General features: G+C 41.3%; 3 protein-coding genes across 3 annotated transcripts in view; 1 reads left to right on the plus strand and 2 right to left on the minus strand.

The window, feature by feature from the left end:
* Positions 1-744: 744 nt before the first annotated feature.
* On the minus strand, positions 745-10,308 carry cntd1 (cyclin N-terminal domain containing 1). Its single transcript, XM_038974631.1, has 3 exons — positions 10,138-10,308; positions 7,967-8,129; positions 745-1,033 (listed from the first exon to the last, which is right to left on the minus strand). Exons 1-3 carry the CDS (start codon positions 10,306-10,308, stop codon positions 885-887), a joined length of 483 nt encoding a protein of 160 aa, XP_038830559.1. The 3' UTR covers positions 745-884.
* Positions 10,309-11,597: 1,289 nt separating this feature from the next.
* On the plus strand, positions 11,598-13,145 carry LOC120029792 (cytochrome c oxidase assembly factor 3 homolog, mitochondrial). Its single transcript, XM_038975065.1, has 2 exons — positions 11,598-11,841; positions 12,359-13,145. The coding sequence occupies exons 1-2, from the start codon at positions 11,643-11,645 to the stop codon at positions 12,460-12,462; spliced, it is 303 nt and encodes a 100-aa protein (XP_038830993.1). The 5' UTR covers positions 11,598-11,642; the 3' UTR covers positions 12,463-13,145.
* The window catches only part of wnk4a (WNK lysine deficient protein kinase 4a), a 66,631-nt gene continuing 52,267 nt past the window's right edge, over positions 13,085-27,448 (minus strand). The window contains exons 11-20 of the mRNA XM_038975064.1: positions 26,283-26,418; positions 25,151-25,267; positions 24,001-24,174; positions 20,799-20,853; positions 20,442-20,585; positions 17,900-18,762; positions 17,707-17,803; positions 15,834-16,503; positions 15,339-15,648; positions 13,085-15,099 (exon numbers count right to left, since the gene is read on the minus strand). Of these exons, the coding sequence (XP_038830992.1) occupies positions 15,097-15,099; positions 15,339-15,648; positions 15,834-16,503; positions 17,707-17,803; positions 17,900-18,762; positions 20,442-20,585; positions 20,799-20,853; positions 24,001-24,174; positions 25,151-25,267; positions 26,283-26,418 (2,569 nt within the window). The 3' untranslated portion in view covers positions 13,085-15,096. The remainder of the gene's footprint in view (positions 15,100-15,338; positions 15,649-15,833; positions 16,504-17,706; positions 17,804-17,899; positions 18,763-20,441; positions 20,586-20,798; positions 20,854-24,000; positions 24,175-25,150; positions 25,268-26,282; positions 26,419-27,448) is intronic.

A 27,448-nucleotide genomic window follows, 5' to 3' on the forward strand; every position in this document is an offset into this window, starting at 1 on the left:
TGGAACAGTAAACAGAGATAAACATCCAGAAAATAGAAGTTCAATTATTAAGGAAATCAACTAGAAAGTCAAACTCAGGGAGCTAGTTTTTATATCAGATGTTTGGTGTGAACCTTTCAATCTTTTTACATACACAGACACTGTAGTTTTACTGTACTGTTTTACTGTACAGTACTATACTGTCTATGTCTCAATGGCTTTCTTTCTTTCATAACTTCCTGTAGCTGAAGAAACTTACTTCATTGTCAAGTTTCAGACCAACGTAAAACAAATTAGCGTAAATAAAATCTTTCAATCGATGAATGTGTTGTTCGGACTCGACTCAAGTTGCTGTGACCATGGGAGAGTTGTTCTTGGTAATGTGCATCAGTGTAACATGTGTGAAATCACTGATGCTCTTCACTGAGATCCCTGTGATGTGACTCAGCTCCTCCACTACCTGGTGATCAATGGTTGGGCCGTTACTATTTCACTGAGCAGCATGCACTGTAGTAACCAAACACTAGCTTTTAGCTAAAGGTAATAATCCAACTTCAACATAATAGCTTAAACCTTACTAATAAGTATGGAAGAAATAAAAGTTAATAATATGACTGTTTACAAGAAGGATATATTATAGTAGCTGATCACCTGTTCCCAGTTAGTGACATTGAGGATGTATGCACCCACAGCAATGACACCAACACCAAGAAGCATGCAGTCTTCAGTCACCGACACAAAAGTCTTTCTGTTGGTTTTCACAGGGAACACATGCTTATTTATGGCTGTTACACTGCTGTTAACTAAACACACGGCCTAACATTGAGAGAGGAAAACTACGGCTGCCAATGGCCCTGGTCAAAAATAGAGCACTATAGGGAATAGGGTGCCTTTTGGGATGCAACCTACCTCTGTTCGTCAGATGGGCTCAGGCACTGGGTGGTGGCCTTGAGCAGGGAGTCATAGATGGCTGTCCTCTGGAGGTAGGTGAACTGGAGAACGTGTCTGCTGAGGTGATGCAGGTGCTCCACAGGGATAGAAGAGTCATTGTGCCCTGTAGGATATGGTGAGTAGTGAATAAATAGTTACATACCGGTAACACCAAGAGGCATTTAAAAAAATGTTTTTATTGAATATCCGAAACATACAATATACTTGCAGTGAAGCAGCTCAACAACTACACCATACCAGTCATCCAACGGACTCCCATTCAGAGCGACACACAGAAGCATCCAGGGTCAATGCCCTGCTCAAGGGCACGTTGACAGATCTCCCACCAGGACAAAAAAAGTTAACCCGAACCCTCCAAGATCACCCCACAGTTCCCCAATAGCTTTACCTCAAGCATTCGAGAACCCTCCCACAGTCAACCAACCCCCCATGAAGACATTTTTTTGCTCATATGATTTGAAAAACGAATCTTCAGGAGTAGTCAGCTGCATAAGTAAGTAAACTGAGATATGACTAAGGAGTTAATCAGGGCAATTTCTTCATAAATAGAAAGGTATTTACCTCTCCATGGTTGCAGGATCTTGTCTATTTTTACAAGTTTTCTATTGAAATTCATTGTGGAGAGCTTATTTATATATTTTGTGATATAAATACCAAGTATGTCTACTTCACCATCAGCCCATTATATACAGCTGAAGTCGGAAGTTTACATACACCTTAGCCAAATACATTTAAACTCAGTTTTTCACAATTCCTGACATTTATTCCTAGTAAAAATTCCCTGTCTTAGGTCAGTTAGGATCACCACTTTATTTTAAGAATGTGAAATGTCAGAATAATAGTAGAGAATGATTTATTTCAGCTTTTATATCTTTCATCACATTCCCAGTGGGTCAGAAGTTCACATACACTCAATTAGTATTTGGTAGCATTGCCTTTAAATTGTTTAACTTGGGTCAAATGTTTCGGGTAGCCTTCCACAAGCTTCCCAAAATAAGTTGGGTGAATTTTGTCCCATTCCTCCTGACAGAGCTTGTGTAACTGAGTCAGGTTTGTAGGCACACGCTTTTTCAGTTCTGCCCACAAATTTTCTATAGGATTGAGGTCAGGGCTTTGTGATGGCCACTCCAATACCTTGACTTTGTTGTCCTTAAGCCATTTTGCCACAACTTTGGAAGTATGCTTGGGGTCATTGTCCATTTGGAAGACCCATTTACGACCAAGCTTTAACTTCCTGACTGATGTCTTGAATGTTGCTTCAATATATCCACATAATTTTCCTCCCTCATGATGCCATATATTTTGTGAAGTGCACCAGTCCCTCCTGCAGAAAAGCACCCCCACAACATGATGCTGCCACCCCCGTGCTTCACGGTTGGGATGGTGTTCTTCGGCTTGCAAGCTACCCCCTTTTTCCTCCAAACATAACGATGGTCATTATGGCCAAACAGTTATATTTTTGTTTCATCAGACCAGAGGACATTTCTCCAAAAAGTACAATCTTTGTCCCCATGTGCAGGTGCAAACCGTTGTCTGGCTTTTTTTATGGTGGTTTTGGAGCAGTGGCTTCTTCCTTGCTAAGCGGCCTTTCAGGTTATGTCGATATAGGACTCGTTTTACTGTGGATATAGATACTTTTGTACCTGTTTCCTCCAGCATCTTCACAAGGTCTTTTGCTGTTGTTCTGGGATTGATTTGCACTTTTCGCACCAAAGTACGTTCATCTCTAGGAGACAGAACGCGTCTCCTTCTTGAGCGGTATGACGCTGCGTGGTCCCATGGTGTTTATACTTGCTTACTATTGTTTATACAGATGAATGTGGTACCTTCAGGCATTTGGAAATTGCTCCCAAGGATGAACCAGACTTGGTTGATTTCTTTTGATTTTCTCATGATGTCAAGAAAAGAGGCACTGAGTTTGAATGTAGGCCTTGAAATACATCCACAGGTACACCTCCAATTGACTCAAATTATGTGAATTAGCCTATCAGAAGCTTCTAAAGCCATGACATCATTTTCTGGAATTTTTCAAGCTGTTTAAAGGCACAGTCAACTTAGTGTATGTAAACTTCTGACCCATTGGAATTGTGATACAGTGAATTATAAGTGAAATAATCTGTCTGTAAACAATTGTTGGAAAAATTACTTGTGTCATGCACAAAGTACATGTCCTAACCAACTTGCCAAAACTATAGTTTGTTAACAAGAAATTTGTGGAGTGGTTGAAAAACAAGTTTTAATGACTCCAACCTAAGTGTATGTAAACTTCCGACTTCAACTGTAGGTAAACTGTAGGGTAATGTAAAAGTTGTATTTTTTAAAGATCCGAATACATAATATTGTGCACTAATCATAATTTGGTTTTAGTCCAGAGAGTACATAAAAGCTATCTAGATCTTCAATGAGACATTGCAGGGATCTAGCTTGCGGACTTAATATAAAACTTGAGTCATCGGCATACATGGACACCTTCGTTTTTAAGCCTTGGATTTATAATCCTCTAATGTTGTTATTGGATCTGATTTTAATAGCTTGCATTTCGATGGCCATAATGAATAGATATGGTGACAGCGGATACCCTTGTTTAACTCCTCTTGACAATTCAAAACTCTCTGAGAAGTAGCCATTATTTACTATTTTACACCTGGGATTGCTATACATTATTTTTACCCATTTTATAAGAGAATCACCTAATTTGAAAAAATCCAGGCATTTATAAATAAAATTCAGTCTTACTTTATCAAATGCCTTTTCAAAATCTGCTATAAATACCAGGCCTGTGTCACGCCCTGGCCATAGAGAGGCTTTTATTCTCTATTTTGGTTAGGCCAGGGTGTGACTAGGGTGGGCATTCTAGTTTCTTTATTTCTATGTTTTCTATTTCTTTGTGTTTGGCCGGGTGTGGTTCTCAATCAGAGACAGCTGTCTATCGTTGTCTCTGATTGAGAACCATACTTAGGTATCCCTTTTTCCACCTGTCTTTGTGGGAAGTTGACTTTGTTTAGGGCACATAGCCTTTAGCTTCACGGTTTGTTTATGTAGTGTTTATTGTTTTGTTCGGCGTCATTTTTAGTAATAAAAGGAAAATGTATGCTCACCACGCTGCACCTTGGTCCTCTTCTTTAATCGGCCGTGACAGCCTGGCTTCTTAGATGTTTCATGATGTTATATTATTTCTAGTAGTTGTCGTATATTATCTCCAATGTATCATCCATGTTAAAAACCTGTCTGATCAGGATGAACAATACCTGGTAAAACCTTTTTAATCCTGAGTGCTATGCATTTCACTAGTATTTTTGCATCACAACATTGAAGTGTAAGGAGCCTCCAGTTTTTTAGATAGACTGGGTCTTTATATTTGCCATCTGGGTCTTGTTTTAATAATTGAGAAATCAGACCTTTCTGCTGAGTACCTGAGAGACTACAATTTCTTTAGGAGTAGTTAAAACAATCTAACAATGGAGCTTTTAGTATATCAAAAAAGGCTTGATATACCTCTACCGGTAGGCCATCAAGCCCTGGGGTTTTTCCAGACTGAAAGTATTTAATAGCCTCAAAAAGTTCTTCCTCTGTAATTTGGCCTTCACACGGATCTTTCTGTACATTTGTTAATTTTCCATTTTTTATATTATTTGGAAATAATTCCTTACCGTAATCTTCATTCAGTTGGAGAGGATGGGATGGAAAAGAGAACATCTGCCTAAAATAATTAGCTTCCTCTTAAAATATAATCTCGGTGAATCATAGATGACTCCGTCTTCAGTAACGACTTTCCGCAAATTATTTTTGTTAGTGTTCCTGTATTGGCAATTCAGGAAGAATTTTGTGCATTTTTCTCCATATTCCATCCAGTTTACTTTATTTTTGTAATAGATTACATTAGATCGTTCTTGAATAAGTTCCTCAAGTTCTTTTTGTTTTTCCTCTAACTTATTTTGTATCTCTGTAGTATCATTTGTATTGCTATCTACCTGTACTATTAGTTCATGGATTTCCCTTGTTAGTCTTGTCTCTTTAGCCAGAAACTGCTTTTTTATTATTGATAAATATTGAATTGAATGACCTCTGAAGGTACATTTAAAAGGTATCCCAAACAATAAGGGGATTTGCGGAACCTATATTATACTGGAAAAATTCAGTTATATATTATTTTGTCTTAGTTAAAAATAAGTTGTCCTCCAGTAAACTTTGATTAAATTTCCAATATCCCCGTCCACGTGGAAAACCTATAAGAGTTATGTGAATGCCAATTAGATGATGATCCAATCGCATTCTGTCTCCTATTAAAACTTTTTTAACCTTTGATGCAAGAGAGAAAGAGACAAAGTAGTCAAGACGACTAGCTTGATGAGGGTGTCCTCCATGTATATCTCACTAGGTCGGGGTTTTTTAGTCTCCAAATATCCACTATTTCTAATGTGTCCATAATATTTGTGATTTCCTTAAGGGCACGGTGATGATAGTTTGTAGAGTGATTACCTTTACGGTCCATTGAGGTACTTAACACTGTGTTATAGTCTCCTACCATAATGATTTGATCATTTGTTGCCTGTAAGTTCAATAAATTGGTATAATTGTTTTTGAAGAAGTATGGATCATCCTGATTTGGACCATATAGATTAATGAGCCAAATCTCTTTTTCGGCCACTTTCATATTCAAAAAGATCAACCTTCCTTGCAAATCATTCCTGACTATTTGCACATTCAGATCGAAATTTTTGTTAATTAATATCATCACACCTTTTGAGTTCCTTTGTCCATGACAGAAAATTATTTCACCACCCCATTCCTTTTTCCACGCAACTTCATCTAAGGATGTAGAGTGAGTTTCCTGTAAACAGTATATGTTATATTCCTTTTCTTTTAGCCACGTAAAGACTGATCTTCTTTTTTTATAATCTGCTAAACTGTTACAATTATAACTGGCTATACTTATTTCACCCTACCATAACTAGATACTATTCTCAGTCTAAATTGACCATAATTAGTGCTTGTAAAGTCACTGCCATCAGAGATATTATGACGGTCAAAATTAGAGCATTCAAATGTCTGATATTTAGAATTCAAGAAATAGGTTCTAGCAATATTTGTTTTATTCCCTTGCCTGTTTGCCTGTGAGCCAATGCCACAGATGTTAGAAAAATGAGACAAGATATTATGTGTGTAGTAAATCTGAGTAGGTTGATGTGTATGATATTGGATGTGATTTAGTGAGTGTGTACGATGTCTGTATAAGAGTAAGACTATAATGTGTGCTGTCCAAATAAATAATAACTCCGCTATTTTGCATTGGTTGAGTGTCTATGTGTGTAACATGTAGTGTGTATAGCCTTAATATTGATGATAATTGTAATCCATATCGTATCACCGTCATAGCTGCATCATAATTACCTTTAACATCATTGAAAAACACATCCCAGCATTTCCATAGCAATTGACGTTCACATGATCATGAAAGAGACCTTGCATTACTCTTAAGACGGCTTCACTACAGTACAAATGTATTCCGTACAATATGTTATTATTCCCCAATGCCCCTATTCTGATATCTTCCCCTTGCTTGTTGTAAACATATATAAACTTGTAGACAAATACATAAAAAATATACACAAACAAGAAACATATTAAATTATAAAACAGTTCTCGACAATAGAGTGAGAGAAGAGAAAAGAGAGAAAGAGAGAGTGAGAGAAGAGAGAAAGATCAGGTGTGTGTGTGTATGTGTAAGTCCGTATATGTATGTGAGCATGTAATTGAGTACATGTGTGTTCATATCCACTTCATAGTGTTCAGATATTTTTACAGTTCCCATACTTTCTTTTTTTCGTACCCTGAAGTCCCTGTAGAATTTAGTACAGCCATGGTGTTATGGAGCTGTCTCGGAATAGCTGTCCATTTATAAAGAGTTTGTCCACAATGAGAAAGGCACGCTTACCCTTCTCCCTCTGTTGCCTTTGTACCGGATACAGTCTCTTACGACGTTCGTTTATCTCCCTTGGAAATTGGTAATTGAGACCGAATTTCGTCCCTTTAAGCTCCCTTCCCCTGCTTTGATCATCTCCTTTTGTTGGTAGTGTTCAAATTTTGCGATGATCGGTCGGGGACCCTTGGTCTTGTCGCTCCAAGTCTGTGTACTCGGTGGAAAGCCACCTTGTTTACAGTCTCTATAGGAAGTTTCAAGGCGGATTGCATGAATTCTCTGATCGCGCCCTCTGGATTATCGGATACGTCCTCAGGAACCCCCCCAAAAAAATTATTTTCACGCATGCTACAACTTTGTATGTCTAGTAGCGACTCCTTCATCACTGTTTTCCTGTTTTCCCTGAATAGACAATCCATGTTGGAATCGTGGATTTTTACCTTGGCTGTGAGTGCCTTGTTCTCTCCTTGGAGCGTGAGAATTTCACTATGGCTAAACTCCAAACTCCCCCTCAGCCCTGCTACCTCCTCACACAACTTTTCCAGAGGCATTTTACTTTATAAACCTTTTACAGCAGTGGGCTAAATCAGGGTCACAGAGTGATTCTTGGTAGTCTTAAACAAATCTATTTTGAAACAAAAGTATACACCTCACACAAATGGTTATGGGATTTTTTTTAAGAAGACCCCTGTACCATGTCAGATATAGAGATGAAATGTATTCAATTGTGAGTTTGCATCCCAATATTACACTTTATATACATTTATATATATATATTTTTTTTTAATGTAACCTTTATGTAACTAGGCAAGTCAGTTAAGAACACATTCTTATTTACAATGATGGCCTACCCAGAAGACAGAAGACTGGAATATAACAAAACTGTTTGACATAGAAACATTGGATTTATCAAGGTTTTTTTAAATCATATTTTTAAATGATATTAATAACGTTCTGCCCATGAGGCCAAAGAGGGCGCTTTTGGTCATTGCCTGTAGGAAATGGGTTCTACAGGCCAAAATAGGAATGTAGCATGTAATGTAGCACCTCATTACAGCAAAATGTCATGTCTCTTTTTATGGTTATCATAAGGACTACAGAATGTGAAATCCTTACCAAGCACCTCCAGGAGTATCTCAACATAAGTCAGAGGGTTGGGGGTGTTTATCCTGAAGTCAAGTGCTTTCAAGATCATCAGCTCCATGTCCATGATAGTTTGTTTGGAAATGCTGTGGCCCATCGAGTGAAGAAACTGCACTGCTGTGTTGTTGTCAACCACCTGGTAAAGTAAAAGGTGAGAAAAGTCTTATTGACATTATGAATGGTGATACAAATGGTGATCTACAGATTAGAGGTCGACCGATTAATCGGCATGGCATAGCTGATTAATTAGGGCCGATTTCAAATTTTCACAACAATCGGGAATTGGCATTTTTGGACGCCGATTATGGCCGATTACATTGCATTCCACGAGGAAACTGCGTGGCAGGCTGACCACCTGTTATGGGAATGCAGCAAGGAGCCAAGGTAAGTTGCTAGCTAGCATTAAATTTATCTTATAAAACAACAATCAATCTTCACATAATCACTAGTTAACTACACATGGTTGATGATATTACTAGGTTAACTAGCTTGTCCTGTGTTGCATATAATCAATGCGGTGCCTGTTCATTTATCCTCGAATCACAGCCTACTTCGCCAAACGGGGGAGGATTTAAGAAAAACGCATTCGCGAAAAAAGCACAATCGTTGCACAAATGTACCTAACCATAAACATCAATGCCTTTCTTAAAATCAATACACAGAAGTATATTTTTTTAAACCTGCATATTTAGTTAAAAGAAATTCATGTTAGCAGGCAATATTAACTAGGGTAATTGTGTCACGTCTCTTGCGTTCATTGCAGTTTGGGCCACCTGGCTTGTTGCGAACTAATTTGCCAGAATTTTACATAATTATGACATAACATTGAAGGTTGTGCAATATAACAGCAATATTTAGACTTAGGGTTGCCACCCATTCGATAAAATACGTAACGGTTCCGTGAATTTCACTGAAAGAATAAACGTTTTGTTTTCAAAATGATAGTTTCCGGATTTGACCATATTAATGACCAAAGACTCGTATTTCTGTGTTTATAATATTATAATTAAGTCTATGATTTGATATTTGATAGAGCAGTCTGACTGAGCGGTGGTAGGCAGCAGCAGGCTCGTGGGCATTCATTTAAACTTTACTGCGTTTGCCAGCAGCTCTTAGCAATGCTTGAATCACAGCGCTGTTTATGACTTCAAGCATATCAACTCCTGAGATTAGGCTGGCAATACTAAAGTGCCTATTAGAACATTCAATAGTCAAAGGTATTGTCACGATCGTCGTAACTTTGAGGAAGAGTGGACCAAGGCGCAGCGTGAGAGAAATACATCTTCTTTTATTTAGAGAAGACAAAACACGAAAAACGAACACTTTTACAAAACAAAACAACAAACGACCGTGAAGCTACAAACGTAAGTGCATACACAAGCTACAAACGTTAAACATAGACAATTACCCACACAAGTCTAATGCCTATGGCTGCCTAAAATATGGCTCCCAATCAGAGACAATGAATGACAGCTGTCTCTGAGAACCATTCAGGCAACCATAGACACACCTAGACACCTACACAACCCCATACACTCTACCAAAACCCCCTAGAAACTACAACCACCCAAGACGAGACAAATACACACAAACATCCCCCCTGTCACACCCTGACCTAACCAAAATACAGAAAACAAAGAGAACTAAGGCCAGGGCGTGACAGGTATATGAAATGCAAATGGTATAGATAGAAATAGTCGACGCGTCATAATTCCTAAAATAACTACAACCTAAAAGTTCTTAATTGGGAATATTGAAGAACTGGGAATATTGAGCCACCAGCTTTCATATGTTCTGAGCAAGGAACTTAAACGTTAGCTTTTTTACATGGCACATATTGTACTTTTACTTTCTTCTCCAACACTGTATTTTTGCATTATTTAAACCAAATTGAGCATGTTTCATTATTTATTTGAGACTAAATAGATTTTATTTATGTATTATATTAAGTTAAAATAAAAGTGTTCATTGTTCATTCAGTATTATTGTAATTGTCATTATTACAAATATAAATATATATATATATAAATTGCCAGATTAATCGGTAGCGGCTTTTTTTTGGTCCTCCAATAATCGGTATCGGCATTGAAAAATTATAATCGGTCAACCTCTACTACAGATGATAAAGGTTTCCCAAAACTCACAGCACTGTGCAAAGACAGTTTGCTTGCTATTTGCACACAAGAGAGGAGAATGAGATGGAACTTCTCACTCAGGTTCTCATAAACAAGGTCCTCGTAATTTCTTTTATGGACACCTGCTGCCCCTGCAGGTGTGTGTGGTGTTGAAAACAGATCCTCCAGGTGCTTTATCATAAACCTGTTAGCAGAAGATACTCATAAAATTGGTCTTATTTTTAATCACATTGACAGATAACTGATAGTTCCTATTTTCAAATCATGAATCCTACCTTTCAAGTAGTTCAACAGCATGATATCCAACCAAGGGGTCAAGTCTTAACTCTTCCGTGACAAGGAAAACGCATTCTGTGGGAAACAGAGCCAGAGGTTTTAGGCCTATCAGATTGGATTTCATGGCCTAGTCCTACGGTTCAAGTCTGTAAATGTTTTAGCTAGACAGTTTATTGTGGTAACTTTCGAGCATGGCACTTGCAACTCCAGGCAACCTGGCAAGTCAGTTTAAGAACAAATTCGTATTTACGGCCTACGCCGGCCAAACCGGACAACGCAATTGTGCACCGCCCTATGGCACTCCCAGTCACCACCGGATGTGATACAGCCCAGGATCGAACCAGGGTCTGTAGTGACACCTCTGGCACTGAGAGGTAGTGCCTTAGACCGCTGCGCCACTTGGGAGACAAAATGTTATGCTACTTGCTACTGTGTAGCAGAATAACTTAGTCCAATCGAAGCTAATATGAAAGATCCGACTCATCATCTCTTCTGTTTACGACGTGATTCAGTTGTTTATCAGTCGATCAGAAAATCAACAAAATAATAGCACATAACTTATAGCTAGTGTCCATGTACTTATGGATAATTCATATTTACATTCATTTTGACCCTAGTGGCCTCGTTTTTTTAATATTTGATATTAGATCGGTTTGGTCAACCTGTCACAGGTTACCTGTGAAGCCAAAATAACGTAATGTTACGTAACTTTAGCCTAAACAAACGTGGCGCCATTCGCATTTCCGGTGGCGTGTTCTTGTAATGGCCGTTGCCAAAGCACAGATAGAACAATGAGATAGTTGACCAAAGTTACGAACAACCGTTAGCCAGCAGCGAGCTAAAAACTTACCTGTCAATCTTTTGTCTTTAAAATCCCCACTGTAACGTGATAAATTGCTCAGTTTATCTTTGTTTCTGGTATTGAGATTTATGAGAAAGTCTGATAAAATATCAAAAGAAGCTTCACCAAACTTTAGGTTTTTGCTTTGGCTTGGCGAGAATAGGAATCTCTTCGCCATAGCTAACGTTACTAGCTAGCCAGAAATAAAATGGCAAGATAAAAATAAAAAAAACTTTGGATTTCGTTGTCCGCGGAGTTAATTTTTGAAAATGCAGTACTTTATTTTGCCATGAGATGGCGGTTGACACACTAAAAAAAACGAACCTTTCGCGTCGAAACCGGAAATGTCTGGGTGACCTATTATAGTGTTGCACAAGCAGATCAGGCTGTCGCAAAAATGGCTGACCAGAAACCGACAGTGGATCCCGAAGTCCCTTTTGCAAAGAGGATAGATCCAAACAAGGAGGATCTTACCAGGGACGAGTTCTACTTTATCAGACAAGTGGAGCTCGCGCAATGGAAGAAGAAATCGCAGCAACTCAGGGGGCGTAATATTGCAACAGGACTTGCTATCGGAGCCATTGTAATGGGTATTTGTATCCTTGCCAAACTCAGTCACAAAAGGTGAACTGCGTAACATGAGCTAATTTGCCACTAAACGGCATGATATAGCGATCCATTGTAATGTTGCCATAACTATTAGCAGTTAAAGTCAACCAGACATTATTCATGTATGTCCTTGAAGCTGTAAGTCATTGTAGATAGGTTATGAAATTCACGTTGTAGTGGTGAAGAACAGCATGACATGTGTTTGCATAACAGCCATGTACTGTAGCAAGCGAGTTAGCTAATTGGATAACTATGTAACGTTAGCTAGTAGCCAAGCAAGGATCTAACTAGAGTTAGCTAAGTAGCTCTCTCATCATGCCACTTTATTACAAGTTGCTACAGTGAAAGCTGGTGATGAGTGTAAAACATGTCTGCCATAAATGTATGTTGATGATGATGAAAACGTTCATCCTTGTGTTTATGTAGTTAAGCTCGACTATAGCTTCATACCCAGCACATACCTTGCCTCTGTCAACACATTTGCCTTGACTTTGCTCCTCCTAGATGGCTACACGTTTTACTCAGTGAAACAGGAGAAGATTATGGATGAGCTGGATGAGGAGGCCAAGGTCGCGAGAATGGGGGGGGCAAAGACAGGCGCCAACTGACTTGGCGATCAGATGGACTGAGCTCAGATCGACTGTGTGGTGTGCCACTGATCCTATCGCCTGTAGGCCTAATTGCACTGGAAGGGACTAATGCTGACAAATGCTGGTGCTACATCTTATTCCACTGCTAGCCACTGTCAAGGCAGCATCGAACCCTGTTTTGCCCTGGATATGTATACTTTTATGTGGTTGTGTTGCTGACTTAAGTGTCTTCATGGTGATTAAACATGCTTGTCTGTAGAAAGAATTATCTACTGCCCCCGATTACCCCCTTACCATTTCAGGATCCTGGGTCTTGTTCATTAGGCACCAAGCGGATGGCAACAGGAGGCAACATGTTTTTTAATGATTTCTGGTTTCTTAATGGTACCCCAATGAGTAGGCACCTATTCTCCTTCCTTTTCTTCCCAATGACTAGGCACTTGTGTAGAAATATTTGTATTCCCTTCAAATCAGCATCAAAGGATTTCTCCCAAAACTATAAAACTAATTCAACCTCATGTCTATCAGTAATGTTAATTCTACAGTGGCCTTGAAATAGGTGGGATTAGAAATATAACAGCTCAACTGGGACAAAGAAACATATTTATATTGAAATATATTTATGTTGATAAAGGATTGAGTTGTACATTTGTTATTATGTATTTGGTTTTTTCACAACAATAAATGACATCTTATAGCAAGGTCAGTGTAATGTTTCATACACTGATATTGCCACAGTAGTACGGAAGCGGAGAGGAACACTATCATTATTTCAACTCTATGTCAAAATATGATTTACAGAGTTTGTTGTAGCCACCAAAGCTACAGAGTAAAAATATAAAATAAGACATTGCAAGGAAAAGGCACAGATTGAGCATGGCAGGACAGCAGCTTTGTATGTTAAAGCAATACAATCAACCAACAATCATACATGCATTCAAAAATGTGGATTGTAATCACTTTTTCTTTCTTTAAATATAAATCTTGAGTATCATTGCAATAGAATTCCATATGTGTATTTAAGGCAATAGCTAATATGGGCTCACAGTTTAATTCATTTTTTAGGGTAGTCGTACTCTTCCCCACTTGTGCATATAAATATGCTACTTTACCAAAAAGTGTGATGAGTTACTACTAAAGTAGAATTTACTAAAGTGCATAGGGTGCCTGGTTTATTGCGCATTGCAGCAAGGTTTATCATTGTCAATGTGTTTGCACAAGAAAAGTAGCTTGCCAAAATGTCTTTGATTCATTTGTAAAAGTAATTTACAAATGCATTATTTCATATTTACACATTTACAATCATGGTGAGAACCAGTAGTCTAGACCTATGTTTAATTATTTTGGAAGAAAATATAATCTCAGCTAAAAAGTCAGGAGAGTTGAAAATCATCAACCATAAATTGCCTATTTTTTTTAAATTGATGTGGCTGATTTGGCAATACTTTCACTTGATTTGTTTTTAAAAGGAGTAGTTTTAGTCTTAGGTATTTGTCATTTATAGAGCTGTATTGTGCCTTGCTTCTTACTGTATAACCTTTTTATATTTCATATGAACACATATAATGTGAAATTCTGAAATATTCTGGAAAGACTGACACCTAAATGATTTCAGTGTTGTAGGTCTACCTATAGTACTGTATATGGTTGTTCGGAAAGCTACTTGTCATAGTGTTGCATTTTATTGATAAATGCTCACTATAATGTATATAAGGTACTGCCTACCATCTTTTAACATCTATGTTCACATCTTTCTACACATTGACAACAGTCGTCCTTCATAATGCTGTTGAATTCATCAGAAATATTGTTGCATCACTATTGTACATTGGAAAACAGGCAGAACTATAACAACATATCTGGACTTCTGTAGTCAGACTCTAGAGGGCAGTAGCGAGCTACAGTCAGCATCAACAGATTCCAAACACAGTCAAATGTGCAAAGAGGAGAGTGAATAATCTGAAATACAGCAAGAGTTACTGAGCTTCATCTCACTCCACTGCTCCCAATAAAAATGTGTGCGACAGTCAGATAAGCAGGAAAATAATGATCAACTGCCCCGGCCTCGATCCCATGATCCCAATATTGTAGCTGGAACAACCCTTACTGCTCTGTGGCTACAAGGCAGGACTACAGCTGATCATTAAGGCTCTATGTACAATGATCACACGTTTCTCACTAGCATTGCATAGTATGAAGAATGATGGTGCACTACTTGGGCTAGTACTATTGTGAGCCTTTTATACGCATTAGCTGAGGATTAGGCAGTTTTGAAACTTTTGACCATCTCATTTTAAACACTGTTCTGGTGGCGTCCTAGAACGGGTATGTTGCACTGAACCGTTGAATCTGGCAAGCTTCTCTTGGGGGTGACTGACAGCGGATGACAACAGTTCTGTTGTCCCTTCATAGCAGAGGGCTCAGCGACCTCTGACGGACCTGCGACCTATGATTAACCCTGTGACTATTGGATCAGCAGAGGAGCTTCCTGGTTTCTGGGGGATCTAGGTAAGTCTCCTCCAATGGGGGCCCAGATAAAGGGTTTAGAGGTGATGTCAGTTATTTCCTCCAGCAGGATGGGCATGATTATTTCAGTCACATTTTAGATGAGGTAGTCTGGGCTTATTCTACAGCAAGCATGGTTGAAGATTCTTACTGGTGAGAGAGGAGACAAGGAGATGCAATGATTAAATGTGTAGAGCATCATGCATTGCACATTAGGATTTCCAGATAAACTTAGATTTTAGACAGCAAAATAAATGTAAGATATGGGTCGTGATTCAATCAGAGGTGCGTTGTAGACAAGCACATTGCACTACCGACAACGCACCTCTAATTGAATCGTGGCCATGCTCTGTGTACAGTAAATAAAGACATAATGAGAGAACTCTAACCATTCTACTGACATCGGAAGCAAAGGTCACCCCTTTAGAGGGCTTCTCCGGAGAGCTGCTGCTGCTGTTGCTGCCACCCAGAGAGTTCCTCCTGATGATACCTTGGAGGGGGAGTATGTCCAGGCGCTGCAGGCTGTTTCTGCGGGAGGTGGAGGGGTAACTCCTCTCCTTAGAGATACGGCGTTGGCGACTGGAGAGCATGGCGGCAGGCGAGACAATCCCCGCAGGGGGAACCTTCCCCATCCTCTCATACAGCTCCTCAATCTCCCTCTTCTGGGTGGCCTGGAGACTCTGCACCTGCACCAAGTGTCTGAGAGAGAGAGAAAGAGAGAGAGAGAAACAGATAGGTGAGAACTCTGAGGACTTGTTTAAGTGATTTGGAATAGTTGAGATGCAAGTTGAGTTCAAAATAATCAAACTTGGATTCAAACCCTAAATCGATCTGGAATGAAAATGGGTAAATAACTGGAGAGATGCTGAAGGTGAAACACTCACTTCTCCCTCATCACCTGCAGCTCCTCCCGCATGTCCTCGTCCTCCGAGTCGTCACTGCTCATGTACGTGAAGTTGCGGCTGTAGCTCAGCCACAAGTGGTGCAGGGCCGAGTTGTAGGTAGGGCTCCCTGCACCTCCCTCCCACAGGCCACGCCCCTCTGAATCCACCACTGTGACGGACAGGCCGCTGTCTGCAGACGTACCCATCAGACTGAGGCTACACACTCTCCTCCTCCTCCTTCTTACTATCTGCTGCTCTTCCTTCTCCTCCTCATGCTCCTCGTCATCTTCTTCCCCCTCTTCTTCCTCCTCCTCTTCCTGCTGCTGCTCTTTGGTCCCGGCCCACCCTACCTGGACCTCACCGTCCTCCTCCACAGGGAGGTGTCGGTCTGGGGGGGAGAGAGTGAGGGAGGTGTTCAGGCTTGTATCTGCCCCCCCCTGCTCCTCTGTGCTGCTCTCGGAGGTGGTGGAGCTACCCACTGACTTGGGCCTGGTTCGGCCTGGGGAGGAGCTGCCCACTGACTTGGGCCTGGTTCGGCCTGGGGAGGAGCTGCCCACTGACTTGGGCCTGGTGGGGTTAGAGCCTTGTCCATCTGGTGCAGCAGGCATAGGGATCTCTATGCTAGGGGTGACCTGGAAACGACCCACTGTGACGGCAGCAGGCGGGGGATCTGTGGGGTGGAGGAGGTTTATGATTAATATCAACACAGTGATAATTATTATTTTTCACAATCTACAGTTTGTGTTTACATTCTGTTCCAGTATTGATATAATTTTCCATTGACATTGACTCGTACTTTCCAATTGATTCAAATGGATAATGTCGTCTCAATCTGAAATGTACTTTAAATGTCAAGCGTGCTGTTACGCGGATCTACCACGGATCGGATAGAATCCTGGCCTTAGTTTCATAACTTTCTGTCAGAAAAACCAATCCAACTGCCATATCTACTGCCAACATCTGGTTGTGTTCATGGTGCCATAAATGGGTGGGAAGCAAGAGCTAGCGGAGGTCTGGCACTAGGTGTAACTCTACTCTACACGGTCGGAAAACAGTTATTTTCTGCTGAATGTGGCCCTGGGATTTCTCAAAAACAGAGCCTGTTCTGTATGTCTGTTGAGCGAAATGGGCTGGGTTGGGTTGCTCGGGTACTGGAGCTGGGTGGGGTGGGGGTGTGAACACAGACAGGTGGGGAGGATGTGGGAGGAGAGGCCTGTAACGAGCGTAGAAGCCTTCTGATTGGTCATTTCTGCTGGGCAAAGCTTCCCACTGGTTACACACTGGTTGAATCAACGTTGTTTCCACGTAATTTCAATGAAATTACGTTCAACCAATGTGGAATAGACGTTGAATTGACGTCTGTACCCAGTGGGTTCTAACTGGTCAATACTGGTAGGCGGGGTATAATCACACCTACCTATTGGTCCCTTATTCAATGGAACATTCCATCCAGACATGTGGTTACGCAACAGATCCCGAGGCACTGCTAGTGCTTATAGGTGATAATGTCACCAAACACTGATGTGGACAGGATAAAACACAAAACAGAACTGAAAACAACAGGAAGAGCCAATTGGCCCTAACACAGTCATCAGGCCTTATTTAGACCAAATACAACATAAAACACTAGAGAAAGGGCCTCGTTGAGTGTCTGTGTATGTCTGGAGTGTGTGTGTTTTTGTATGTGTGTGTGTCTGGAGTGTGTACTCTGCATTTGTTTAGTGTGCTAACAGAAGCAACATAGGTCTGCCAGCGTCCTCCCCAACCCATCTCCTACCATCAACAGATCAACAGTAAGCTTAGGTAAGGGCCAGTACAATACAGAATACAGCTAGTGTAGAAGTAGAGAGGGGAAAGTCACTGTGAATCTTACCTGTGTAACTGGGGGATAGTCTGGGCTTGGGAGCACTGGCGTTCATCTCAGGCACCGTAGGTCTCGACATTGGTGTGGTTGAGCTGAACGATGATAACTTGGGAAAAGAGAAGGGGGAGGGGGGACAATACTTGTCAGAATGGCATTACTTCTCACTGTCAGACAGTCATGTATGGGCTGGTTGGTAACTTACTGTGCTCTCCGGGCTGTCTGGAGACGAAGGGGACAGATCAGACCCTGACGCACAGCTGGACACATCAGACTGGTCCTGAGGAACCATGTAGGACCCCTGGGAACTATTCTGTAAATGGCTTAGGGGGCTGGATGCTGCTTGCTGTGATACCATCTGTGGGCTGTTGTAGCCCATCGTGGGGGGAGATATGTGATTATGCTGCCAACCGGGGTGTCCATTTTGAGAGTACACAGGCACTGAGCCATCCCTCTGCATCTGTGGTGGAGTGTCTGGGCCCTGGTAGACACTGTGTTGCTGCCCTTGGCCAGGCGTCCCACCCTGGGTGTAAGGGAGCTCCACTGGAGCAGTCTGGTAGTGGGGGGAGTAGACGGACGAGTAGACCGACTGAGGGTGGGTTAGCTGGGGGTGGAAGCCTGCTATGGAGGGCATCCCCTGGTTAGCCAGGCTGTTGGCAGGGATGAAGGAGTGAGCCATGCTCATTGCCATGGAGATTACGTTGGCCAGGGAGAAGAGGGGCTGTGTATGGGAGGGCCACATGTTGGGGTTCTGGGGGTGAGGAGGGAGGGTCAGGGGGTTCCCCTCCCCGCTGTACTCAGAGGGGCTCGGAGCATCAGAGTGGGGGCCGCCGGGGGAGCCTGGGTCTGGGGAGAGGACGGAGGGGAACGTGGGGTTGCTGGCGACCCGTGTGAGGGGAGGATGGGACCCCACTGGTTTGGGGGCACCGGGGTTCACTGGGTAGGGGAAGGGGAAGTGTGTGTGGCCCATGAAGGGGGGCATGTGGTAGTACTGCTGGTGTTGCTGCTGCTGGGGGGGCTCTGAGGAGTACATGGAGGCTGGGTGGTGGTAGTGGTAGTGAGGAGAACCTGGAACATAGAAACAAAACAGAATAATACATGTTAGTTATTATTATTACATTCAAAACTTTTATTTCCTGAGAGGGAACTTCATGTGTGGTGACTGATTGGTAGACACAAAACAACATAACATTACCTAACTCAGAAACACGACTTATGTAAAAGGAACGCCTTACAAAACCTCAATGGGTTCGTTACAGTGTCCTCACACAAACCCTTATGCCAACGTCTCGAGAGACATTTACTAGCAGAATCCCCTAGGTTGTAAAAGAGTCAATTATATTATTGCTCCATCTCTCTCTCAGATTTTGGATTGTCTTGTCGTTCCTTCCGCCCCACTGCCAAGTGACATCAGACATTTAGAAAATAAATTCCTCATGTGCGGTATAAAGATGGATTCCATGGTAGGGTTTTGTCTAACAAAATCACTGTTTAAGAGAGCTAGGATGATGATTTCATTGCATAAAGGCCCTGATAGCCGGAGCAGTTGGTTGTATGTAGGGGCATGCGCTGTTATGTGGGCATGCGCTGTTATGTATGCATCCCAAATGGCACCCTATTTGCCCTGGTCAAAGTAATACACTATTTAGGGAATAGGGTGCCATTTGGGACTCATACTCATCTTGGCAGAGAAGAACACAAACCGGGCCCAACACCATCGTAAAACCCCTCCCTCCTCAGACCCCTTTCTTGGTATTGTCAGGAGATTTGCATGGCTCTGACTAACCATCCCTGCACCTCACACCCCAGGTCTGTGCCTCAGTGGTGCGGCGCCGGCCTTGCCCTAGGGCCTCTTGGGTAATTACTTCACTTGAAGAGCGCTTTTAGCCTCTTTTTGAGATGTGAATGCTCTCACTGTGAAGCATAAGCTTTTCTGGCCTAACTTGTACTACAGTATGATTCTCTGCAACATCTGTTTGCCAGCACACACACGCACACACACACTTTTCAAGAAAGTCTCCTCCAAAACTCCCACCACAAGAGAGGGAAGCATTTGAATTCAATTAAAGAACATACAACTGCCCCTCCACCCCCACTAGCTAAAGACTTCGTGGCCATCTGAAGGATATCTCCCTCCCTCCCCAGTTGTCTCTATTCTCTGCTGGACACAGCCACAGCACAGTCCGGTTTCGCAATGCCTTTTGGCCCCTCCACCTCATTTTTAGTTGCCTAACCTACAGTATATTTCTGTCTGCATTGACATGTTAGTGGCTTGTTTACTTCAGTGTCGGGAGTCGTGTTGGTTCATAACTGTAGAGCCATTGTTGAATTAAATGTCAAATCAATGAATGAAGAATGTTATGTCGTCCTAAAAAGTCCCTGAAGAGTTATCAATATCTCTGGCTAGTCTCCACTGTAGGGTTCTCAACTAAACTAAAGACTTGTGATGAATACACACGTTTTCAATTTCAGACTCTTCAAATGTCAAAACTAGTCCTTCCTCACTCCATTCATGTTCTAATTCCAAACAAATCCCTGTCTACATCCCAAATGGCACTCTATTCCCATAATAGTGCACTACTTTTGACCAGGCTCTGGTAGTAGTGCCTTAAAGGTAACAGGGTGCCATTTGTGAAGCAACCTCAGTCTACAACAGTTTTCTCTTTGTCAACAGTAAACAATGCCTCTTCACATGGGACCGTGGGGAGGAGGAAGAGGAGGAGAGGTGGGTCATTACAATACAGTACCTGAGGCGTTTTGGAAAGACTGGGAGCGTAATAGAGGTCTCCCTGCAGGTGAAGTCATGTCTGCTGGACTGAAGAAGTCTCCTCCACCAGTGGGCCCTAAGGGAGAGTCACATACCCCTACACTGGGGCCAGCCATGCTGAAGTCTGGGAGAACAGACAGACACAGTCAGACTCAGTCATTGAGATGGACATGCTCACCAGCAACAAAATGAAGGAAACTTATAGAGACAGACACATGCAGGTCTATTTGCCATGCAAACCCAATATAACATACATAGGCCAAGTGAGGCCCAGAAATATAACAAAGACCAAGCAGCAGAAAAGGAAGTTTAGAAGATTAAGGTTTGGGCATTTTACCAGGTAGAGAGTAGGAAGAGTGTGTCCGCTCCAGAATGTGACTGTGAAGATTAGGCTGGAATAGAGGACACAGATATACACCGTTATTATATCCACAGTATTAATTCATACACTACATTTATCATTGGTCTTCCCAAGGGGTTTGTTGTTGAGAAGTCAGTTGCATTTAGCCAGGGTAATTTTAATGATACGATCCATTTTAATAAGGACTCATTAAGGCAACCATTAACATCTATTTAGTGTTCTACTTCACTTTGGTCTAAATCTTTTAACCACCATAATCTGAACGAAAAACTAACTCTAAACCCTCCTAAACAGGAAACAAACCCTCTAGAGTCACAGCTCTATTTTATTTTCTTGAATTACTGCAGTGTAATGACTGGTCACGCGAACATGCAGTAACGACTAGGCAAAGACATAAATGTCCAGAGGTACACTTCGGTTCTTGTCTTCCATGAGGAGTTTTCTATCAACAAATAACTTCTCAGAACCCATCTGTGATGTTGTTAAGAATAGAATAATAGAAGAAGATATGCCTCTAACCTAAACCATAACCCTAGTACACAATCAGGACAGAGACAGACAAGTTCCAGAGTTGTGGTTACATTCTCTCAGACGGAACTCATTTTCTATGTTTTTTAAGGGGAAGAGGCCCGGGGTTTACATGGGACACAATTAGCCCAGAAAGGTATAAGGCCATAGGGGTTCTCAGTTAGAGATGTGGTCGGGTTAGCAGCCTGTTTTCAATCAAGTCCTGGTCCGGAGCCAGGAAGGAGAGATTTCCAGGACAGCCTGAGGTAATTATGTACCTAGGGGGTAGTGTATGTATGTATGTATGTATGTATGTATGTATGTATGTATGTATGTATGTATGTATGTATGTATGTATGTATGTATGTATGTATGTATGTATGTATGTATGTATGTATGTATGTATGTATGTATGTATGTATGTATGTATGTATGTATGTATGTATGTATGTATGTATGTATGTATGTATGTATGTATGTATGTATGTATGTATGTATGTATGTATGTATGTATGTATGTATGTATGTATGTATGTATGTATGTATGTATGTATGTATGTATGTATGTATGTATGTATGTATGTATGTATGTATGTATGTATGTATGTATGTATGTATGTATGTATGTATGTATGTATGTATGTATGTATGTATGTATGTATGTATGTATGTATGTATGTATGTATGTATGTATGTATGTATGTATGTATGTATGTATGTATGTATGTATGTATGTATGTATGTATGTATGTATGTATGTATGTATGTATGTATGTATGTATGTATGTATGTATGTATGTATGTATGTATGTATGTATGTGTGTATGTATGTATGTATGTATGTATGTATGTATGTATGTATGTATGTATGTATGTATGTATGTATGTATGTATGTATGTATGTATGTATGTATGTGTATATGTATGTATGTATGTGTATATGTATGTATGTATGTATGTGTACATGTATGTATGTATGTATATGTATGTATGTATGTATGTGTGTGTATGTGTATGTGTATGTGTATGTGTGTGTGTGTGTGTGTGTGTGTGTGTGTGTGTGTGTGTGTGTGTGTGTGTGTGTGTGTGTGTGTGTGTGTGTGTGTGTGTGTGTGTAGGAGGAGGAGTTACCGGTCCTCCCGACCCACATGAAACAACACATTGTTCTTCACTGTTCTCCTAGATCCATTTACTGGAAGGCTCAGCACAGCAGGCAGGTTGTGTTCTGAGGATAGGAACATGTCCTGGCAGTACAGACTCTTCTCTCCTGGCTGCCCCTATCTAGGTACATGTGCGTTCCAAATGGCACCCTATTCCCATTATAGAGCACTACTTTTGACCAGGGCCGATACACCCTTTCTCAGTAAACCACTCTGAACCTAAATAATGGTCTAGTTATATTATCTAGAGCTGGACTCTAGTCATAGACTAAGTCATAGACTGTTCTCTGTGCTACCGCACGGCAAGCAGTACCATTGCACCAAGTCTGGAACCAACAGGACACTGAACAGCTTCTACCCTCAAGCCATAAGACTGCTAAATAGTTAGTTAAATAGTTAACCAAATAGCTACCCGGACTATCTGTATTGCACTAACTATTTTGACTCATCACATACACTGCTGCTACTGCTTATTATCTATCCTGTTGCCTATTCACTTTATCCCTACCTATATGTACATATATACCTCAATAACCTCGTACCCCTGCACATCGACTCAGTACTGGTACCCTGCGTATATAGCCAAGTTATCGTTACTCATTGTGTATTTTATTCCTCGTGTTTTTGTCTTTATATTATTTTTACATTTTTCTTTCTGCATTGTTGGTAAGTAAGCATTTCACTATTAGTCTATACCTGTTGTTTACGAAGCATGTGACAAATAACATGTGATTTGATTTAGTGTACACACCGTAGGCATGGTGGTGCACTTCCACTAATGACGTCATAGGATTTATATGGGGGTTTAAGAGCTTTTTAGTACCACCATGTCCTGATTACAGTATTACTCCAGTTGCTTTTGTTCTGAGTACACCTTCTCCATTACTCCTTAACCCACATCTGTCTCTTAGGCATTTTCCCCACTAGGCACCTACTAAACACACTCTTCTACTATATTTATGACCTGCCCAGGATAAGCACAGCTGGGCGCATTGCATTTAAACTAATGTAATGTATAGCATACAAATGCCCCCTCACTGTATGACTTTATTACATAGCCTTAGCTCCCTATAGCTCACTATAGCTCCATAACTCCCTATAGCTCCCTATAGCTCCATAAAGCTCTCTATAGCTCCATAAAGCTCCATATAACTCCCTATAGCTCACTATAGCTCCTTAAAGCTCCCCATAGCTCCCCATAGCTCCTTAAAGCTCCCTATAGCTTGCTAATGCTCCATACATCTCCCTAAAGCTCCCTATAGCTCCCTATGCATTGACCACAAAAGGAAATTAAAAGATCCTCCACAATTGGATTCACATCCAATTCACATAAAATTCCTCCTCAATATATAATCACATAGCTAGTAGTACATACCACGATGACACCGAGTCTGTAAACATTTGAACATTTGAAAGTCAGTGAAATGGTTTTGATGATGTGGGAACCCAGAGCTTGTATTGGTACTGGTACTATTACTGGTATTGGTACTGGTACTGGTAGTGGTACTTACCTGGGACGCGGACAGTGAGTTGACCCCGTTGTGGTGTTGTGGGCGTGGTGCTCCGTGGCCGCCACCCACGTGGACCTTGTGCTCCTTCATCAGAGCCTCTGCCCTCTTGATGATGTCACCTATGCGCTGGATAAACCCCTCCTTCTCCGCTGGCAGGATGAACTCATTGTGAACCTGGATAATACAGACGCAATTAACACATTAATAACATATGAATAACAACATTTTTATAACATTAATAACCTAATAATAACACATTGATAACATATGTCTGTCTGTTTGTCTGCCTGCCTGTCTGCATGCCTGTATGTCTCTTTGTCCATCCTTCTGTCCATCCATCTGTCCTTCCATCTTCAGTTATTGTGTATTGCGTCATACGTGGCTTCTTGTCCAACCTTCATAATATGCTAATTTGTTGAAGCAGTCTGAGTCTATGTTGTGCAGATTCTGTGAATTGTGGGTTGGGTGGTTGGGTGGTGGGGTGTGGGGTGGTTGGGTGGTTGGGTGGTTGGGTGGTGGGGTGGTGGGGTGTGGTGAATGGCCTGGCTCTCCTGTCAGTATGTCTTAATTCAGCTCGTATAGTGCTGGTGTGCTGCACTAATAGGGGCATTTATGAGACCTGACCAGCTCTGTGCCAAGACTGGCCTAAACAAAAGCTCACTGTGTTTCATTCAGAATCGGAATAAACAGAACACTCAGTGAACGCAAAGTTCTGGAATCTACCACCAACAGAAGCCGAAAATACCACTACCTCATCATGCCTACGTGCTTTGTGTATCTCTACGCCAGAACCTCCCCAAGTTCGTAATCAAAATAAAATGAGACACACACATGTAAACTAAAATGGCACGTGTGTAAACTGCTTATCTCCTTGCCTCACAACCCCCTAACCAAGATAAATCTATATGACACAGAAACACAGAGACAAGAGTGTTTTAACTGGAAGTGGGACGTAGAGTCTGTGCTGCTGTGTGAGATAGAAGTAGATAGGAGTATCATTAAGATAAGCTGATAGTGCTTCATTTCTCCTGCATTTATTGGCTCTTCCTTCAGCATAATGAGTCTTTTACACGGAGATAATAATATGACTGTCGTTAAATAAATCCCTAAATGACCTAAGGCTATTCACACCCTAGAGGTGACAACAAACCATGACAGCTGCAATGTCCTCTGGGTTGTCTCCGTCCAGGTCGAACTTGAAGGTAACCATCTTGTCATTGTGAGTCTGCAGCTGACACTCCACCACCCGGTCGTCTTTGTCAGAGAGCTGCACATAGAGACACCATCCACCAGTGTTAGTTTGTTTATGTTATGTAGAATATAAAGACACTGGGGTAGCAGTAGAACAAAGATAAAGCACTCTCAGTGTGTGTGTGTGTGTGTGTGTGTGTGTGTGTGTGTGTGTGTGTGTGTGTGTGTGTGTGTGTGTGTGTGTGTGTGTGTGTGTGTGTGTGTGTGTGTGTGTGTGTGTGTGTGTGTGTGTGTGTGTGTGTGTGTGTGTGTGTGTGTATACGTGTATACGTGTACCTACTGTATGTGTATGAGGGTGAGCATGGTCTGTGTGGCTCAGTTGGTAGAGCATGGTACTTGCATCACCAGGGTTGTGGGTTTGATTCTCACAGGGGACCAGTACAAAAATGTATGGATAAGAGTGTCTGTTAAATGACTAAAATGTAAATGTTTGTTTCTGCTTCCCCAGGTGTTCTGGTCACAAGAGACATAGCAGGTGGAGGAAGAGCATACTGTACCACCAGCATAACCTCTAAGAGGATTACATAAACTGAATAACCACGTTTGTTTTGTATAACGACTGTGATAATGTAACTTCTGGTTACTTTTTAAAGGACATTCTACCCCAAAATGAATGAAAATGGAATTATGTTGACACCATCTGAAATATAATTTTCCCTTTAAAAGCATTACAACCTGTAGCCCAACTGATGCAGCATAGAGGCTTTGAATAAATACGCTGAATCATTGAAAAAAAATGCATAAAATGCTTAAAAGCGTGTCTCGGCAGAATAACCCCGCAAAAATAATTAAATGTAATCCTATTATTTTGAGTGGTGGCGACAATTTATTGGGCGCCGCTGCTAAATTATTATAGGGGAAACACTGCAAAGTATGCATATCCAAATGACACCCTATTGGTACCCTATTCCTCCACTATATAGGGAATAGTGTGCCATTTGGGATGGGCCCTAACTGTGGACTTGACAATTAGACTTGACAATCACTTGTATAGAATAGTCTTGATTGATTAATTGATTGATTTGTTTTACCCCAGTGATGCGCAGTCTTGAACGGGCCCTTCTCCGGAACAGCTTGCCAGCCGTGCGCCTGGCAGCAGTCTTGCCGCTCTTCTCTGATAGGCCCTCGTAGCCGTCACTCAAACCCGAGATCATGTCGGAGGCGTAGCTGTGAAGATGATTGGTGTGTTAGTGAATTTGTGTAATAACTGCCGTAACATTTATGAGTTAATACATGCTATGCTATTAGGAGGAATTAGAAATAACCATAACCACCTATCAAGTTTTAGGTCAGAAACAGAGCTAGACTGTTATACATGCCAAATATATATGCCAAATAAAGCCCAATGTGAGGATATATTAAACATCAGTGTGCTGTAATATGGGCCTACAGCAATTGGGACAAATCTCCTATAGAAAACAAGTACACAGTCATAGTAAAGGAACAACAAATCCACATATTCTGTTCAGCAGTGTAGTATTTTTATTATGAAAAAGTGAAAGTTGCACAGCCTGGGACATGCAGTACATTTTAAAAAGCTTAAATTCAGTCCTCTGGGTCTCTTAGTGGTCCCTGATTTATCCCTCCTCCATCCACTACTTCAGCAAAGATTTACAGACACTCTACTGGTTGGCAGGTTCCACTGAGCTTTCTAACCGTTCTCTAAAATCTGAAGTACTTTTGGGGAACTTCAGTTCACGGTGGACAAAACTGGTTGTTCACCCACTCAGGATGGAGGTAATGGGGAAATGGAAATGTTTTTGTTTACGTTCTTCTTGTTTATGACATACTTGTTTGGTTTTATGTGTTGGTGTTGGGTTTCAGTTTTTAAGTAGTGTTTTTGCTGACTAACTGTAAAAATGTATTTCCCACTTGGGAACAAAAGTATCATCTTTCTAATTGCTATGTATAGAATCATAAGTAGTGCATGCTGAAGATGTTTTGGAACACAAAATACCTTAGACAGAATGGGTACCAGATGACAACACACACAGGCACACACACGCACGCATTCACGCACGCACGCACACACAAACACCCCCTAGCCAGAAACATCTGATACTAAAGTAAAACAGACAGAAACCTCAAAGTCCATTGTGCTTCAATCACTAGACTGGGGAGAGGCTGTTGTTTCCCCCAGATCAGTCTGCTATTCGCACACACAGATGTGTACAGAGGCATAGGAAGCCTAGAGGTT

The sequence above is a fragment of the Salvelinus namaycush genome, chromosome 35 (assembly GCF_016432855.1).
Source record: "Salvelinus namaycush isolate Seneca chromosome 35, SaNama_1.0, whole genome shotgun sequence".
NCBI lineage: Eukaryota > Metazoa > Chordata > Actinopteri > Salmoniformes > Salmonidae > Salvelinus > Salvelinus namaycush.